Here is a 16,967-nt window from a genome sequence, read left to right on the forward strand (position 1 = left end):
CTCTCTTCCCATTCTGTTTCTCTCTCTCTCTCCCTCTCTCTTCCCATTCTGTTTCTCTCTCTCCTCTCTCTCTCTCTCCCCATTCTGTTTCTCTCTCTCCTCTCTCTCTCTCTCTCTCTCTCTTCCCATTCTGTTTCTCTGTCTTTCTGTACTTCTCCCTCTCTGTCTCTCCCACCCTCTCTCCCTCTCCCTCTCGTTTTTCTTTCTTTCTGTCTTTCTTTCTCTTTCTCTCTCTCTCTCTTTATTCTCTCCCTCTCCCACACACATGCATGCTCACAGAGATAACTGTCATTACATTTGATGTGCTCTATTACATGCGATAGGAAGTGAAGGGTTTGCATGTCCTGCCCTGCCTCCCCCCACCCACCCACACACACACACACACACACACACACACACATACACACACACACACACACAGCCACATCTTTTATTATTTCTATCCTTTTACATCCTCTGTTCCTTCCTGCCATCGGGCCTCTCAAACCTGGGAATGCAATGCCAAGAATTCCACCTGTCATGGCCGTCGTCATCCTCCTGCTTCCGATCGGGGTGGTGGGGGGGGGGGACCTGACGTCCGGCGGCTCTGACGGCGGCCCGTCGTCTTCTCGACACCCTTTTCTCGACGGCCCCTCGGAGCTTGCTGTCACGTCGCCCCTGTCGGGACCCGTCGGCCGTCGGACCGGAGAGAGGGGCTACCCTGGGCCGGCAGGCGAGGCCTGTCCGGCCCCCGCCAGACGTGAGCCGCCAAGCGGATGAGGTGCTCACACTGGCCGGGCCCATCTCAATCTTGGTCCGCCACAATGCCGCGGCCGACAGGACACGGTCATCCGTCTCCATTACGCCGGACGGCGCCTTTTCCCGGCCGCTGCCCGCTCTGTCGTGTTCTCCTCTGGGCTCCGCAGGAGACGCTGTCTCGTACATCATCCGCGCACAAAGCGGCCTGCAGCCCCCTCCCGGTGGGGAGGGGGCTCCTCTTCCTGGCCCAGGGCCCCCCGCCAAGGCTATCCACCTTGACAGGCACAGCTCCTGACAAACAAGGGGGCAGGGTATTTGCATAGCAATGGGGACCTCTTCAAGGCTGACAAGGGAGTCCTGGTGCTGATCTTGCAGCAGCCACCACCACCTCTTCTTACCCACCCCCTCACACACACACACACACACACACACACTCACTCACTCACACATACACACACACACACACATACGCACACACACACACACTCACTCACTCACACATACGCACACACACACACACACACACACTCACTCACACACACATACGCACACACACACACACACACACACACTCACTCACACACACATACGCACACACACACACACACACACACACTCACTCACTCGCACACACACACACACACACACACATACACACACTCACTCACTCACACATACACACACACACACACACACACACACTCTCACTCTCACTCACACACATACGCACACACACACACATACACACTCACTCACTCACACACACACACACATACACACTCACTCACTCACACACACACACACATACACACTCACTCACACACACACACACACATACACACTCTCACACACACCTCACACACACACACACACACATACACACTCACACACACACACACTCACTCACTCACACATACACAATCACACACATACACACTCTCACACACACACACATACACACTCTCACACACACACACACACACACACACACACACACTCACTCACTCACACACACACACATACACACACTCACACACACACACACACTCTCTCACACACACACACACACACACACACACACACACACAGCTTACTACAGCACCTTCACTTCACAAGGGGGTACTGTCTTGGAGAGACCCACTGTGCCGACTCAACAAGCTTCACACCAATTTCATGCCTAACTTCCCAACAAATCCTAAACATTGATTGATTAGTCGAAATTGATTAAGATGGATCTACGAACAACTTCAGCAGGTTCTGTGCTCTTATTAGTATTTGATTTTTGCTATGTTCTTTTATCTGCTAATTTCAAAAGCACTTTGAATTACTTTTATCAGCTCCTTTCTAAAGCACTCTGAATTTCCCCTTTTGATAGTGATATATATTATATGTGAATAAATTAGAAAGTACTTAGACACATGTGTATAAATTGTCTATGTAAATAAGCGTGCCTCATTTGCCTAAGATTTAGGAGACAAGAGTTCTATCAACGTGGAGGGAATCATCCGAATTCTGTTTTGCAATTTTTGCTTGCAGAGCTGCGCTTCAGGGAAAAGTCCCTGCCAGGCCTCCACAAACCACCTGTTTCAGAAAGCGTCTCAGGCCACCTACTGCCTCATGCCTGGCAAGGGAGCCCTCACACACACACACACACACACACAGAAAGCGCCTCAGGCCACCTACAGCCTCACGCCTGGCCAACACTGACTCACAGGAAATCCTGGAGACACCACTGAAAGCGAAATATGCTAAGAAATCAATTTAAAACTGTTTATAGTCTGTCTTACGAACAACATAATACAGTAATGGCCTGTTAACAAATAAAAACATCAGCAGTGCATTTCCATTATTCCTCTATATTTCAACCCAGTAATGTGATAAAGATTATCAAACAACAATTATATTTACACATTCATTTAGCATCAAGCAACAATGAAAAAGGAAAAAAAAACAGGTACAAATGACAAAGCAACACCACCCCCCACCCCCCCCTCCCCCCAAACCCAAACACACACACACAGGGTTCATTGATCACAGTGAAAAGTACCCATCGTTTACCACAGTAAAAGTACCCTTCGATTAGCATGGGTTTTCTACGTGCAGGCCAGGGTGCTATTTTCTGCAAGAGAGTGATACCCTCTGCTACACGGAGCGTACTGTTGAGGTTTTTGAGCTCAGTGAGTCATGCATGTTGCCGGTGTGAGAAGGCAAGGAGAAGCCAGTTCCCTGATTATTGCACACGATACAAATCACATGAGCCACAAGACATGACATTTAGTCACTCAAGCGTAGGTGTGTGTGTGTGTGTGCGTCTCTGTGTGTGTTTGTGTGTACACGTGTGTGTGTGTGTGTTAATGTGTAATTTTAAAAAGCCCTCACTGTTATGTGTTGACTATGATCTGATGTTCTGAAAGACTGACAGTGAAGAATAAACAGCCAATTCCTTTATTAAAGTAACTGTGTGTGTGTTTGTTAGATTACATTACATTTGGCTGACGCATTTTTAGCCAAAGCGACTTACATATGTCAACTATATTACAAGGGATTACATTGTCCCCGGAGCAACTCTGGGTTAAGTGCCTTGCTCAAGGGCACAACGGTGGAAGCCGGGAATTGAACCCACAACTTTCAAGCTACTGCACGCTCGCCCAGTTCCTTAACCGCTACACTACCACCACCCCTGTGTGTGTGTGTGTGTGTGTGTGTGTGTGTGTGTGTGTGTGTGTGTGTGTGTGTGTGTGTGTGTGTGTGTGTGTGTGTGTGTGTGTGTGTGTGTGTGTGTGTGTGTGTGTGTGTGTGTGTGTGTGTGTGTGTGTGTGTGTGTGTGTGTGTGTGTGTGTGTGTGTGTGTGTGTGTGTGTGTGTGTGTGTGTGTGTGTGTGTGTGTGTGTGTGTGTGTGTGTGTGTGTCAATGGATTTATGAAGTTAATGAAGAAAATTGAAATGGATCATGGAAAAGGACAGAGGGGATGGATCCATGATCTTTCCCTCCGACACGCCTGTAGTCTCCTATGGTAGCGGCCCTTTGCTGAGGATGCTCAGTAATTAGTGCTATTGAGACCCATGCTTTCATGTTGAGTGGGCCTGTTGTGCAGGGAAGCAGATTATCTTGAGATCAATTAGCTAGGGAGCTCGAACACGAGTGTGTACAAAAACATGGAGAACTCAGCGTACTACAAAACAAATAAGATCATGTCAGCTGTTTTTTTCTTCATGTTCTTCCTCTCCCCTCCTTTGCTCTCTTTTCCTCATCTCTCCATCCATAGACAAATTCCAAGCGCGGGTTGCCGGTGTCTGACTGGACACAAGTGAATGAGTCAGGGCAATGACGTCGTTTTGCCGTAATTCATGCAGGCTTGTCAGCGCTGGGCCCATTAACGGTAACAAAGACAGAGGTACTCGACGGCGGTTTACGCAACGGTGCATGAGAGAGAGAGAGGGCCTCATTGCCCAGCCAGCGTCCTCCTTGGGGCCACTCGTCAGCTCTTACACACACACACACTCAAAACACACTGCACATACACGCAATCACACAGACACACATACAAACATACACACACACACACACACACACACACACACACACACACACACACATACTACACATACACTCAATCACACAGACACACGTACAAACACACACATACACACACACACACTCAAAACACACTAGTCTATTTTTTTGGACAATATGTCATATGTGTGGCTCTCAATGATATTATTTCATCAAGCATGCTTTAGTTCTAAGAAAATGTGATTCACACAAACATGTGAACATGGTCTCTCGATTATGGGCCATCAGATTAACATACAGTATGGCTTTGCTTTGTACATATATACAATATGCCTACATTGTACTAGAAATGCTTTCTCTCAAAATCAACACACAGGAGTGAGGGAGTCACTGATCACTGGGCCTCATCCCATCCATAACATGAACTCTCATCCCATCCATAACATGAACTCTCATCCCACCCATAACATGAACTCTCATCCCATCCATAACATGAACTCTCATCCCATCCATAACATGAACTCTCATCCCACCCATAACATGAACTCTCATCCTATCCATAACATGAACTCTCATCCCATCCATAACATGAACTCTCAGCTTTGGGGCGCTCAGATGGGAAACTTGAACACATCAGTCTGTCTTTACCTTGTGTTTTCTTCCAGTTTACACTGTCTCTCCACACACACACACACACACACACACACACACACACACACACACACACACATACACACACACTCTCTCTCTACTCCATAGCTACTTCCACAGCTACACACACACACTCACAGAATACACACACACACTCACAGAATAAAATAAATGAACTCCATTGAGCCTGGGTTGCGACTCACTCACAATGGCTCTCCCCTCACCACCCCAACTGTCACCCCCATAATGAACTAAGTGGTAAGAAAAATACTCTCCTGGACAGACCTCGTCCAGCGTCATCCCTCCTCATCAGCGGGAGCCAGCAAACGCAGGTTCCGGTTCAGAGGCCATGCGTGAAAGACAATGCCCCCCCACGCTCCCATTAGTGATAGATAGGACATCGCCGGCGTTGTCAGAACCTGTTGCTTATAACACGTCCCACCCTTTACACTCACATAGCCACGTGGGGGACTGACTCACCACACAAGGCCCCCTTTTACTGATGGAATGAACGGCGATTTTTTCGTTCGATCCTCGGGATGAGAAAAGTCGCCGAACCATATCCTGTCCCCCGGTCCGTGCAATAGAAACAGAGTGGATGTTTTTTTTATTGTTTTGTTTTCGGGGCAGCAATTGGGAAGAGTGATGAGAGAGTGAAAGTGCACAGATTGAGCTCTTTATTTGGCGAGGTTCGAGTCCATCCTCAAGACACTTTGCGGTGTCCCCCAATATCCCGCCCCCACCATACACACGATCTGGTAAAGACATCATCTTTGGTGACCTTTGACCCCGAGACACAAGTGGAAGAAGTGACTGACCCAGATTTCAGGCATTAAAATATGGGATCAGAGCAGAGCGGCTAATGTAAACAGCACCGACCATTTGTTCCTCCAAAACTGGCAATAGCAGCCGGTCTTATTGGCAACATGTGAGTCATCATGCACCAATATGTGCGTCAGTCACTGCCCAAAGACACATTTGCAAAGAAAACCAGATGCACTGAACAGGCTCCACAGTTTCAGAAATAAAGCACTTTCATACGCAAGAGAAATACCTAAATTTCCCTTGATATTAATATAGTATCTGTCTATCTGTCTGTTTGTCTGTCTGTCTGTCTATCTATCTATCCAGTGTTTCCCACAGAATTTCATTCTATTTTTTGGTGGTAGGTTTGCAGAATTAACCTGAATGCAACAGTTTTTAACAAATTAGTGCAGTGTGGTTATGATTCTAACCAGATTTAAGCGCAATTTAGTACAACCAGAAAAATCATTGTGTGGTGGTCAATGTTGATATTGTCGTGGGCCGCCACAAATAAGTCAATGTATGGGAAACACTTCTATCTATCTATCTATCTATCTATCTATCTATCTATATATGTATGTCTGTATGTCTGTGTTACTGTAAGGCCTCAATGAGCCTCAACAAAGAAGAGGGAGACGAGGCATGCACAGCGTGCAGTTTAACATTTATTCAGAACTTAAAGCGCAAAAACAAGACAAACAGGAAGTGATCAGTAGTCAGTGGTGTCAGGGTGTTGTAGCGATTGTAATCAGTAGTCAGTGGTGTCGGGGTGTTGTAGCGATTGTAATCGGTAGTCAGTGGTGTCGGGGTGTTATAGCGATAGTAATCAGTGGTGTCGGGGTGTTGTAGTGACTGTAATCAGTAGTCAGTGGTGTCGGGCGATTGTAATGTGCTGTGTGCGTGTTGCATGTATATAAGTATATATATATAAGTATATATACTCTTTTGATCCCATGAGGGAAATTTGGTCTCTGCATTTATCCCAATCCGTGAATTAGTGAAACACACTCAGCACACAGTGAACACACAGTGAGGTGAAGCACACACTAATCCCGGCGCAGTGAGCTGCCTGCTACAGTGGCGCTTGGGGGAGCAGTGAGGGGTTTGGTGCCTTGCTCAAGGGCACTTCAGCCGTCCCTACTGGTCGGGGTTCAAACCGGCAACCCTCCGGTTACAAGTCCGAAGCGCTAACCAGTAGGCCACGGCTGCCCCAAGATCATTGTTCATGTTCAGTAAGTAAAACAATCTCCAGATCCACGGAGGAGGTCCCTTAAAAGCCTGAGTACACCTGCGTGCTGGGGTACTGCATTAGCGCTAAGGAGCCAGCCACGCTTACCTGTGCACCTGAACAGGGGAGACAACACAAACACAAACAGCAGGCCTAGCAGGCCGTCACAGTCTGTATGTATCTCTGTCTCTAACAACTGAACAACTTCCATGTATTACAGGTTTCATGTACAGTACATGTAAAAACTACTGTTCTCCAAATCTGTATTCCTTTTTTGTCTCAAAACTTATTCTGGCCTTACAATCTGACCACATGATTTATGATTAATCTTTGCATTAGAAAAGAACATGTCAGTGAAATGCACAATGTCTTCCCATGCAGCACGCAGCAGAAAATCTACATCCCTTTATGGCATGACGCACAGAGTTCTAACGTATGAAACAAATGCTTGTTCGCTTCACAAAAAAAGTCGGCACAAAGAAACCTCTCACACCACATGCACCTTGTCTGTGCGAAAGAACAAATGTTTGCATTGCCCTTCGCCTCTGATTTATGCGAAGAATGTTTTTTTCCCCTCCCCATTCCAGCTAGAGGTTATAACTTATGAATTTTCATCGTCGTCGGGGCATTGCAAACATACTTTGACAACAGTGACAGCTTCAGTAAGGAGCACATTTCACCAGCCAGGCAACAATACAAGAACCCTCAAGCCCTTTCAGGGACTGAGCCAAAGCATGCAAATAGTGGCAATCTTGGAACAGAGCAGGGCACAGATTTTGCAGGGGTGACAATGGAGACGTTTGACGGCGGGCAATTAGAGAGTGGTATTGTCCTGCCAGGCAGATTGTTGAGGAGCCTGGAGAAACGTTCCGCTGCCGACCGGATTCTTGGCGAGCGTTCCGAGGAGAAGCATCAGAGCCAGCTACTTGACTTCAATGCAATGTTAGTCACGCACATTTTAAACGTCGCGGAATAATGTTGCCTTTATCTAAGCGAACATTAGCGAGTGAGCAGGGGAAAAAAACGGATCTTGTTGGGAGAAGCTTGCTTGTTATCACAGACAAATGGGTACATGCAATTCCGATGAATTAGAGATTAATGTTTTGAACAACATAAGAATTGTCATAGGCACTGAAATAAGTATGTGCTGTGTATGTGTGTGTGTGTGTGTGTGTGTGTGTGTGTGTGTGTGCGTGTGTGTGTGTGTGTGTGTGCGTGTGCTTCTTTAAAACAAATCTTAGAGCAAATTAAACCAAAATTCGTCTACTGGGACTGTGGTTATACATTGTGCAATTAATAAATGAATAAATAAAGCTAATTTTGAAAACACAAAAAATCTTTTAAATATTGTACATCATCACACAGTGGAATTCTGCTCTCACAAACAAAAAGCCCAAGTAGGCTACTATACTCTCACAATGTCTTTTTTCTCTGATTATAGACAATTGTATTAGAACATAACAATATTTACATCAATTTTACCTACATAATTTTACCCATTTTTTTTAATCAAAATAACAAAAACTGGCATCGTCTTCTCTGCATTTTAACACCCATTTTCAAATTCCACTCGAGTAATTAAAGTAATTAAAAGATGTCTCCTTTGATTCAACGCTATTAATTAGCCTGTGGGCCATGACCATGGCCCTACCCAGTGGAGGTGTATGCCCCCCCCCACTCCACTCCACTCCATTCTCCTTAAAGCGTAACTCCCACTCCCTCATCTCCATATAGGCCTCCTGGGGGGAGGCTGGTTGAATTACCCCGGCGGAAGTGTCTTCTGGATGGGCATGTGGTCCCTGTCATTAATGCAGGTTTCATTATGGCTCAAGAGGACACTCTTCTTGGTACTCATGCTAGGATAAGAGAGAGAGAGAGAGAGAGAGAGAGAGAGACTATGCAGCTCTCTCTCGATCTGACCAAGCACAGTTCCGACCTAACCTACTCAACCTCGAGGCTCCGATAGAGAGTTGGAGCAAAAGGCCAGTACCCTACCCACTCAATCCCACTTCACTCACCCCACTGCATCGCACCTTTCAGGCCAAACACATCTCATAGCCTCTCTCCTCTCCTCACATCAGAAGTGTCTCAATGCATACAATAGAACCATAGGCTACATTCATATTTACATTTTAGTCAGGACATAATCATTCTGTTTTGCTTTAGGCTTTTTATTCTTATGTGAATAACTTATTTGAATAACAGGTTTTTGTTTAAATTTGTTTTGATGTATATGTGTTAGGGGGTATGTTCAAATTTTGGTATGGAATCTAAACTTCATCTTTACAAATAATGATGTGACTGAAATTTCCTTAGATCCTTCCAATAGCATCCTTAGATCCAGCAATAGCATGATTCCCATAGATGCTATTGCTGGACTGTTTTAAGGAGTTTGAGACTGTTTATCTTTTGTCTTCATAGATAGATAGATAGATAGATAGATACTTTATTGATCCCCAGGGGAAATTCAAATTCATATATCAATAAGCCCACACGTTTTATTTACTGATATATGTTGCTTTTAACCGAGGATTTAAATTAATGACCTAATAAATCTTCATTTGCACATAACATATAACCTGCGTTATATAACACAAAAAGGGGAAACGGCCATGCACATTCAAAAAAGTTTATGAGTTAAGGGTTAAGGACAGGGTGTGGGGGAAGGGAAAGTTCAATGGCCTGTCCCCCCCCCACTCGCGCCTCGGAAGTGAGTGGGCGTATGGGTAATGAAGTACAATACTACGTAAGTCGTTTACAATTTATTTGTAAAGAGTGTTACAAATATTAATTGTGTTAATTTTAGTGCTAGAATATTTTTTAAATATACATTAGGTGGAATCGATCACACTATAGGCTACGTGTTTTCATTTATCTGTAAATATCACTACCTGCTAAAAAGAACTTCAAGTTCCAACATTCTGCAGTTTATGTACGCAGGCGCCGTAAGTGCGGACGTGTGAATCAGATAGCCATGAATGGGGTGGTGGGGAGACGAGTAGCTATGTGGACCGTATCTGGAGGCAGAAATCGTTGATTGTAATACTATGGATTATTTAAAAGGTTGACTCTATACGTCTGTTTGAGTTGCCTGCCGTTTGGTGACTTCGGGTATTGGATTACATCGGTGGAAATCGGGCCCGCTTTCGCTCCACGATTTTCGACGTGAGACTTTGCGCCTGAAGAAAACAGCATCGGCTACGACCAGCTGCAAAATGCCACGGGACATCAAACCGTCTTTAATCCAGAAAATCGCCACTCAAGCTTATGCTACGTTTAAAAACTTCGGGGCGGCCGCCATTGCTGACAACAATGTCTTTCTGGATAATCAAGCGAAGCTGACTACCCTTGTAACTGAAATCAGGGCTGCAGACCTAAAGATAACACCGCCGAAAAGCAAAAGCTCCACGCCGAGTCCCCATAACCCTCCTGTCACATACATGCATATATGCGAAACCGATGCGTTCAGTATGGGAGTATTTTTGCTAAAAACAGGGGCGTCTATCCCTCTGCACGATCACCCAGGTATGAACGGAGTGTTGAAAGTTCTCTACGGCAAGGTCAACATACGGTGTTTCGACAAGTTGGATGCACCAGACGCCCAGAGTCTGCCTCTCTTCGACCCACCGCTGCTGCCCTTCCAGAAAGATTCTATCAGGCGCTGTGTTCTTCGGTCCACAGGTGAATATACAGAGGACAGTGGTCCTTGCATTTTGACCCCTGTGAAAGATAACCTTCATCAAATTGACGCGGTGGAAGGACCGGCGGCGTTCCTCGATATACTGGCACCCCCATATGACCCCGACGACGGGAGAGACTGTCATTATTTCAAAGTTTTACAGACGGTTTCGAAATCGGTGGACAGAAACTCAGATCAGACAGTGGAGGGGGAGAGGTGGCTTCTAGAAGTTCCTCAACCTGCCGATTTCTGGTGCGGAGGCGAGCCTTATCCCGGCCCCGAGGTGTCTGTCTGAAACGTGCTGCCCACGCTAAGGACACCTGTGCGTGTTCCACGTTATAGTGTGTATGGCCTATTGATCGCATGGGAAGTTCAAACGAAGATAAAAAAAAAAGTACTTAAAAGCGCATATTCAGTGTCACGAATTACAGGAAATATCTTGAAATGCCAATCTGCTGGGATCAATAATCTTTGCATTGTGATCATTTTGTCCAAATAGCCTAATCATTTCCCTTGCATGTTCCCAAGGCGGTCTATATGACAGTGGTCTCTTGAGCAGAATTTGCAAATCCATCAGGCTGTGATTTCAACTAGTGCTGAATGCAATTGTAAATATCGAATGTAAACATGATTTAAAGGCATTTATCCTGGTCTACATGCACACTACAAGTATACCCCCTTACATGTGCTTAATTTATTTTGAAAAGAAAAATGTGTATACAACAATTATCGCAGTGTTTGTATCTTATGACCTTATGCTTTGATCACAATTAAAATATCCATGTCATCACATTTGATATTACAACTCTTTCTTTTTATGGGTCTCCACTGCACAGCATCTCACTGAGAAGGACAAAAGGCCTTCCGTTCAAAAATCATGGTACAGTGCGGGCAGACTATCTAAAAGAGCGGGGACCGTTGCTGTGGACGACATGCCAAGCACGGTGCCACCAGCATGCAGATTGACAGTGTTTCATTTTTGTAATGTATGAATATATATTCTTATATTATAAGGTGGCCGAATATTGAACGATGCAAATGGAACATATTTGTACACGGGCCTTTGCTTCCAAAATCATCATACAATGTTCCATTGAATCACCTTTGGGAGCAAAAAAGACAATTTGTTCACATTTTCCCACAGGAAGAACTTGTCTCTATGAGGGCTGTCTTGGTGACTGCTCTTGGGTTCAAGGTTCAGTTCAGACAAGCTGGTTCTTTGACTGTGAGATGCGTTATTTTGTTGAGAAACACACCATCAACACACGCGCACGTTGATAGGCCTGGTCCAACTAACTTGGATGGCACGCAGTGTGAGGGGACTTCAAAAATAGACAGACCACACTTGGCAGCACTGTCGTATGTTTGGGCTTTTAAAAATACATTGCCACTTATCACAATGCCTGACCATATGTAACCCCTGCAATATTTAAATTTGCCACTTAACTAAACAATACGCAACCTATATGCAAATAAAATCATACTTAATATCATTGCAGGCCTGGAGGGTAAAAATGGTGGAACAATAAACCATGAAGAAGTCTGCACATGTTAACGAAATGTAGGGAACTTTAAATCCTGTGTGTTATTAACCCTTATCTGGGTGCAGTTCAAAGTTTAAGAAGGAATATGACAATGGCCATGATAATGAAGCTTTAAGGTTAATAACGGATATCCTGTTATTAATGTTTTAGTTATTCAGGGAATCTTGCAGAGCAAAGAAAATATGCAATATATAAATGCAATGTATACATTTTTTTTATGTATATAGGCCTATTGCCGATGCCAGGGGCCCTTCTGTGGCCCTCTTTTGCAGCCTTAAGAAACAGGCTGGAGTACTCTAACAGTAGCTCTGTGAAATTGTGCTGGTTCGTTACACAGAACAGCTTGACTCAACTTGTTCGTACTCCTGTTTGCAAGATATATCAAAACTTTAAGGCCACTTATAATAATAATAATAATAATAATAATAAGCTTTATTCAGCACCTTTCATACACAGAATGCAACTCAAAGTGCTTTACATTTGGAGCATTTAACACAATAAGACTCTTGGTCTTGGACACTTGGTCTCCTCAGATTGAGTTTGAGCCTGAGTCTATGACACATACAGCAGCTTCCTGTGTATGGAGACACACAGATCCATTTGCACGGACAGCTGGATGATTTGTAATAAAAATGAGTTTTGGTGTGTTAAGCTAAAGCTGGAATTTCTTACGGTAATAATCGGCTCTTTCTGACCACGGCGTTCTGGCCTGAATATGGGCCGAGAGAGAGAGCCACACCCATTATGGTGCTGCTTCGTTCAGGGCGTAGGCCCAAATCTGCATGATGTTTCAGTGAGGTCATCGTCGGTCTCGGTTCATTGCCTCCTCTGCTGTTTAACCCGACAGCTTCCTGCGTGATGACCGAAGGACAAGTAGGGAAAAGCCAAATAGGATACACATTTGCACGCATTTCTTGGATAAAACATCCAAATCACAATCTCTGCTCCTCTGGCTAGCAGAGTACCAGCTGATCAGGTCAGGGTTCATATTCTCTGGAACCGGCAAATGACCTCATCATTTATCCAGAGAATCCACTCCACACAAAAACATGTCAAACTGTCAATATGTTTAAGCTGTTGAGGGGGAAAAAGCAAATAGACCTGCTTAGAAGTTTATTTGAAATGGTTGGTTGGGTGCCAGTCTATTGCAGTCCTCTTTGCAGCCTGCTGTCATGTGTGACATTTATAAAAAAACAATTGGTGTTATCAAGTCAATTCATTTATGTGTGTTTCTCAGTTAATATTTTGTCAGCATTTAACTTTGCATTGATTTCCAAGGCTGCTATTGATCTGACTGCCTATGGTCTATACTTCTTATTTAATGGCTTATACCTTTAAAATGGCCTAAAATAAAAAGAATTTACAGCTCACAAATATCCATTCCTTTGTTCAAAACTCTCTGGGGCATATTTTTTTACAATATAGCACATATAACTTTCCTCTCATGGCACATTTAGTGGGTCAATGGTATCTGTGGAATAAAATGTGTTTCATTGTACCCTTTCCCACTTGTTGATTAGATTGTACATGCCCTGCCGGCTGGCATCTGTTCGCAAGGCTACTGACCAACGTCAGATGCTGGCTGGGTAGCTCTAAGCGTCTGTCTGCTAGATGCACATAAATGACAGTGTGTGGGTGAATGTCCTTGTGAAACCATGAGTCACAATTAACCGATCCAAATACGGGAATTCCCCCGCACTCTATATTTTCCAAACCCTGCAATACCAACAAACACTAACAACAGGACAAGAATGCGCTCTCTCGCTCGTGATGTTTATTTTGTTTTTATTTATTTATTCTTTTAGTTGACAAGAAATAGCAAGGTGGCCTTCGACCTGCATTAGTTTTATCACTTCACATATGAGTTGAAACGCTCACAAGAAACAAACGTAACGTTGGCATGAGTTGAAGCATTTACATTCCTTGTTTTTGGGGGGGATTATATTGCAATGTAGCGCTTCCCAAACGTAACACAAAACACTGTATACAAAAATATATTTATATTTTAAGTTCCCATACCTATTAATTGACAAATATACAATTCAATTAAAAGTTCACGTAAGTCTGAAGCTATATACAAAAAGAACTGACCGAAAAGGCACGATAAGAGGGAAAACAACCAAGGTTTAAATGAACTCCAGTTATTAGTTCCTTACAATACCTCGCCAGTTTTGAGATTCCACCACCATTTCAAGTATTCAGTAGTTCGTGGCAGTCTTGTGTCAGTGCATATTTTCTCCCTCTATGTCTGTCACCCATGGCCCATCATTGAAATGTTACCCACCTGACGCATTCTTAAAACATGTAATTAAGCAGTTCTGTGTCAGGTGAGAAAACATGATATACGTTTAGCCTGCATTTAAACAAAGTGCATTTGTTTTGAGTCAGGCTACAGCTGCCAGTATTAAGACGGGCCAAGGTGCGGATGCGCATCAGAGTAGCACAATTTCCCAGTCAGTCAGTGTTTTTTTTATCTTGACAGTTATTATTTTTTAATTAATTCCATCAGTTCTATGAGATCAAATGCGACTGAACGAAGTTATGCTCATTAAATAGTGTTAATCAAGCAGGAAGTTGCAGTCTATTGGCTCGAACTGGAGGAGCACACGCCGGCTGCTGAGTTGATGCCGAGCGAGCGCTCAGAGTTTGTGGCATTTGAGGCGCTGGATGATTTTCTCTCTTTCTGCCTGAGATGGATCTTGGTGTGCCTCTTACGCTCGTCGCTCCGGGCAAACTTCCGTCCACAAAAGTCACAAGCGAAGGGTTTCTCGCCCGTGTGTGTGCGGATGTGAGTGGTCAGGTGGTCGCTGCGGCTAAAGTTACGCATGCATATCCGACACTGGAAAGGCTTGTGTCCCGTGTGGATGCGAATATGTCTGGTCAGCTCGTCAGAGCGAGAGAACCGCCGGTCGCATCCCTCAGCCGGACAAGGGTAGGGGCGTTCATGAACAGGCGTTTTGCTGGGGCGGTTTGGGTATTTCCTAGGGCGCAAGATGGGCCGCAGCGGTAAGTTTTGTGGGCTGTATGTGGTCGGTAGTCTGGGCCCTTCGGACACGGGCCCACCGAGTGTAAAATTCCTGATAGTGTTAAGGGGAGTCAGTGGCGGAGGCACCCTGAAGGAGTCAAGCGGACACGAGAATGGTTTTCGGTCAGGCAGAGACTGCATGTCCCTCTGGCACGGTGGCTGAAAGAAACCGTAGTCTGGGATAATTGGCAGAAAACCTGGATCTGCGCTCGGCTTCGGGGATGAGTAGGACGGCGGCGGGTAGGATATGGGACACGTGGAGGTGGACAGGAAGGCGGACGGGTCTTGGTAAACTTCCCCGCAGCCGGAATAGGGCGGGGGCGGGGAGTAGATGTGGTCCATGTCCCCCTGGCTCTGTGCCATGGTGCAGCTGAGCGTGCTGGAGAAGTGGTTTGGCGACACTGATGAGGCTGGAGAGGAGGATGCTGAGGACGGCTGGGTCATGCCCAGGATCCCCGCACTGACTATGTTGATGACGCCGTCCGGGTTCCAGTTGCTTGGGTACTGAGAGTCAATGGAGAACTTGCCCATATAGGTAAAGGTCTGATTGCGTTGAGCGGTGGGCTGGCTGAAGTTGCTAGAGTAAGGCAAGTCGAGAGACCTCTTTTCCGTGTTCATTTCAACATTGATCAGGCCATCTACAAAGACAAAACAGAGAAAACAAACTATTAACAAATATCCACAAAAGTGAACATTGCATTGTTTTTAAAAACACTTCGTGAGAACGCTCCTAGCCATGTGCATTGTATGTGCACTGTTGTCCTGTCATAGAAGCGACATTACTACTTGTTTCCCAGACTTCGATTCATAAACAAACAGTGCCGACCACCGAAACAACATTGCAAGACAACCAATAGCCAATCAAAAGTTGTTAAGTATCATGACAGTACACCTGCCGCTCTGTGTAGGCTACGTGATGAAAGGCACACTGAAATAATGCATGTCAGAAAGCTTACCTCCGATAGCCCCGTTAATATGATCATAATGTCCTCCCAAATCACCGTTTGGAAATATAGTAACTGAAGTTGGCAGGTTTGTCGCGACTTCATCCACAGAGTACACACTCTCGGAAAGCGGGTGTACAAAACCTCCGAGGGTGACAGGGGTTTTGTCCAGGGTTTTAGCTGTCATCATTTAAAACCTTACTGGAGCTTTGCGCAAGGTTTTAGTTGCAGACGTATGTGAAGATGCTTCTCTGCTCGCTTTTGTGTAACCTCTTCCCCTGACAAACCCGTTACATCTGGCACAAGCTTATAGATGAGCTCTCGCACTGTAATTAGGTACCTATGAAACCCTCAGTCGGTCTACCCCCTGAATGACAGATCTTTGTGGCTTTGGTAGTGGTAGTATGTATTTATTGGAAGCCCGTGAATATGCCGTTACGTCACTGACCATACAAGGACTGGGTGGTTAGAAAAAGTAGCGCTGCCAACTCTCATTGGCTGATTGCTTAATGACGACACGAGAGAATACTTGTCAATGGAGAACCCTGAAATGAGAGCCGCCCAAGGACTGGGAAATACAAACGCGTTGTATAGCGCATGGAAATAATTTACCAAAAGTTAAAACAGATCTTTTGCAAAGAAATGTGCATAGGGCAGGGGCACGCAAATGTTCCTAAACGCATTCAAATACATAAAACATACTTCTCAGTGGCAGAGATAGTTTGTTTCCAACTGTCATGATCATCCTTGTACACACAACCAGGAATTCCGGTTAAGCTATCATGCCATAAATGGTTCTATCCGGTGATACAAATCCACCCATTCGTTCATATATGGGTTG

At 44.9% G+C, this 16,967-nt stretch overlaps 2 protein-coding genes across 2 annotated transcripts; one reads left to right on the top strand and one right to left on the bottom strand.

Annotated features, from left to right (window-relative positions):
* The first annotated feature begins 9,860 nt into the window (after positions 1 to 9,860).
* On the top strand, positions 9,861 to 11,405 carry adoa (2-aminoethanethiol (cysteamine) dioxygenase a). The gene has a single exon (XM_042083698.1). The coding sequence runs from the start codon at positions 10,150 to 10,152 to the stop codon at positions 10,906 to 10,908; it is 759 nt and encodes a 252-aa protein (XP_041939632.1). The 5' UTR covers positions 9,861 to 10,149; the 3' UTR covers positions 10,909 to 11,405.
* Positions 11,406 to 13,925: 2,520 nt separating this feature from the next.
* egr2b (early growth response 2b) lies at positions 13,926 to 16,494 on the bottom strand. Its single transcript, XM_042082852.1, has 2 exons — positions 16,139 to 16,494; positions 13,926 to 15,820 (listed from the first exon to the last, which is right to left on the bottom strand). Exons 1-2 carry the CDS (start codon positions 16,314 to 16,316, stop codon positions 14,739 to 14,741), a joined length of 1,260 nt encoding a protein of 419 aa, XP_041938786.1. The 5' UTR covers positions 16,317 to 16,494; the 3' UTR covers positions 13,926 to 14,738.
* Between the last annotated feature and the right edge of the window lie 473 nt (positions 16,495 to 16,967).

This window comes from Alosa sapidissima, chromosome 24 (assembly GCF_018492685.1).
Source record: "Alosa sapidissima isolate fAloSap1 chromosome 24, fAloSap1.pri, whole genome shotgun sequence".
NCBI classification, from domain to species: domain Eukaryota; kingdom Metazoa; phylum Chordata; class Actinopteri; order Clupeiformes; family Clupeidae; genus Alosa; species Alosa sapidissima.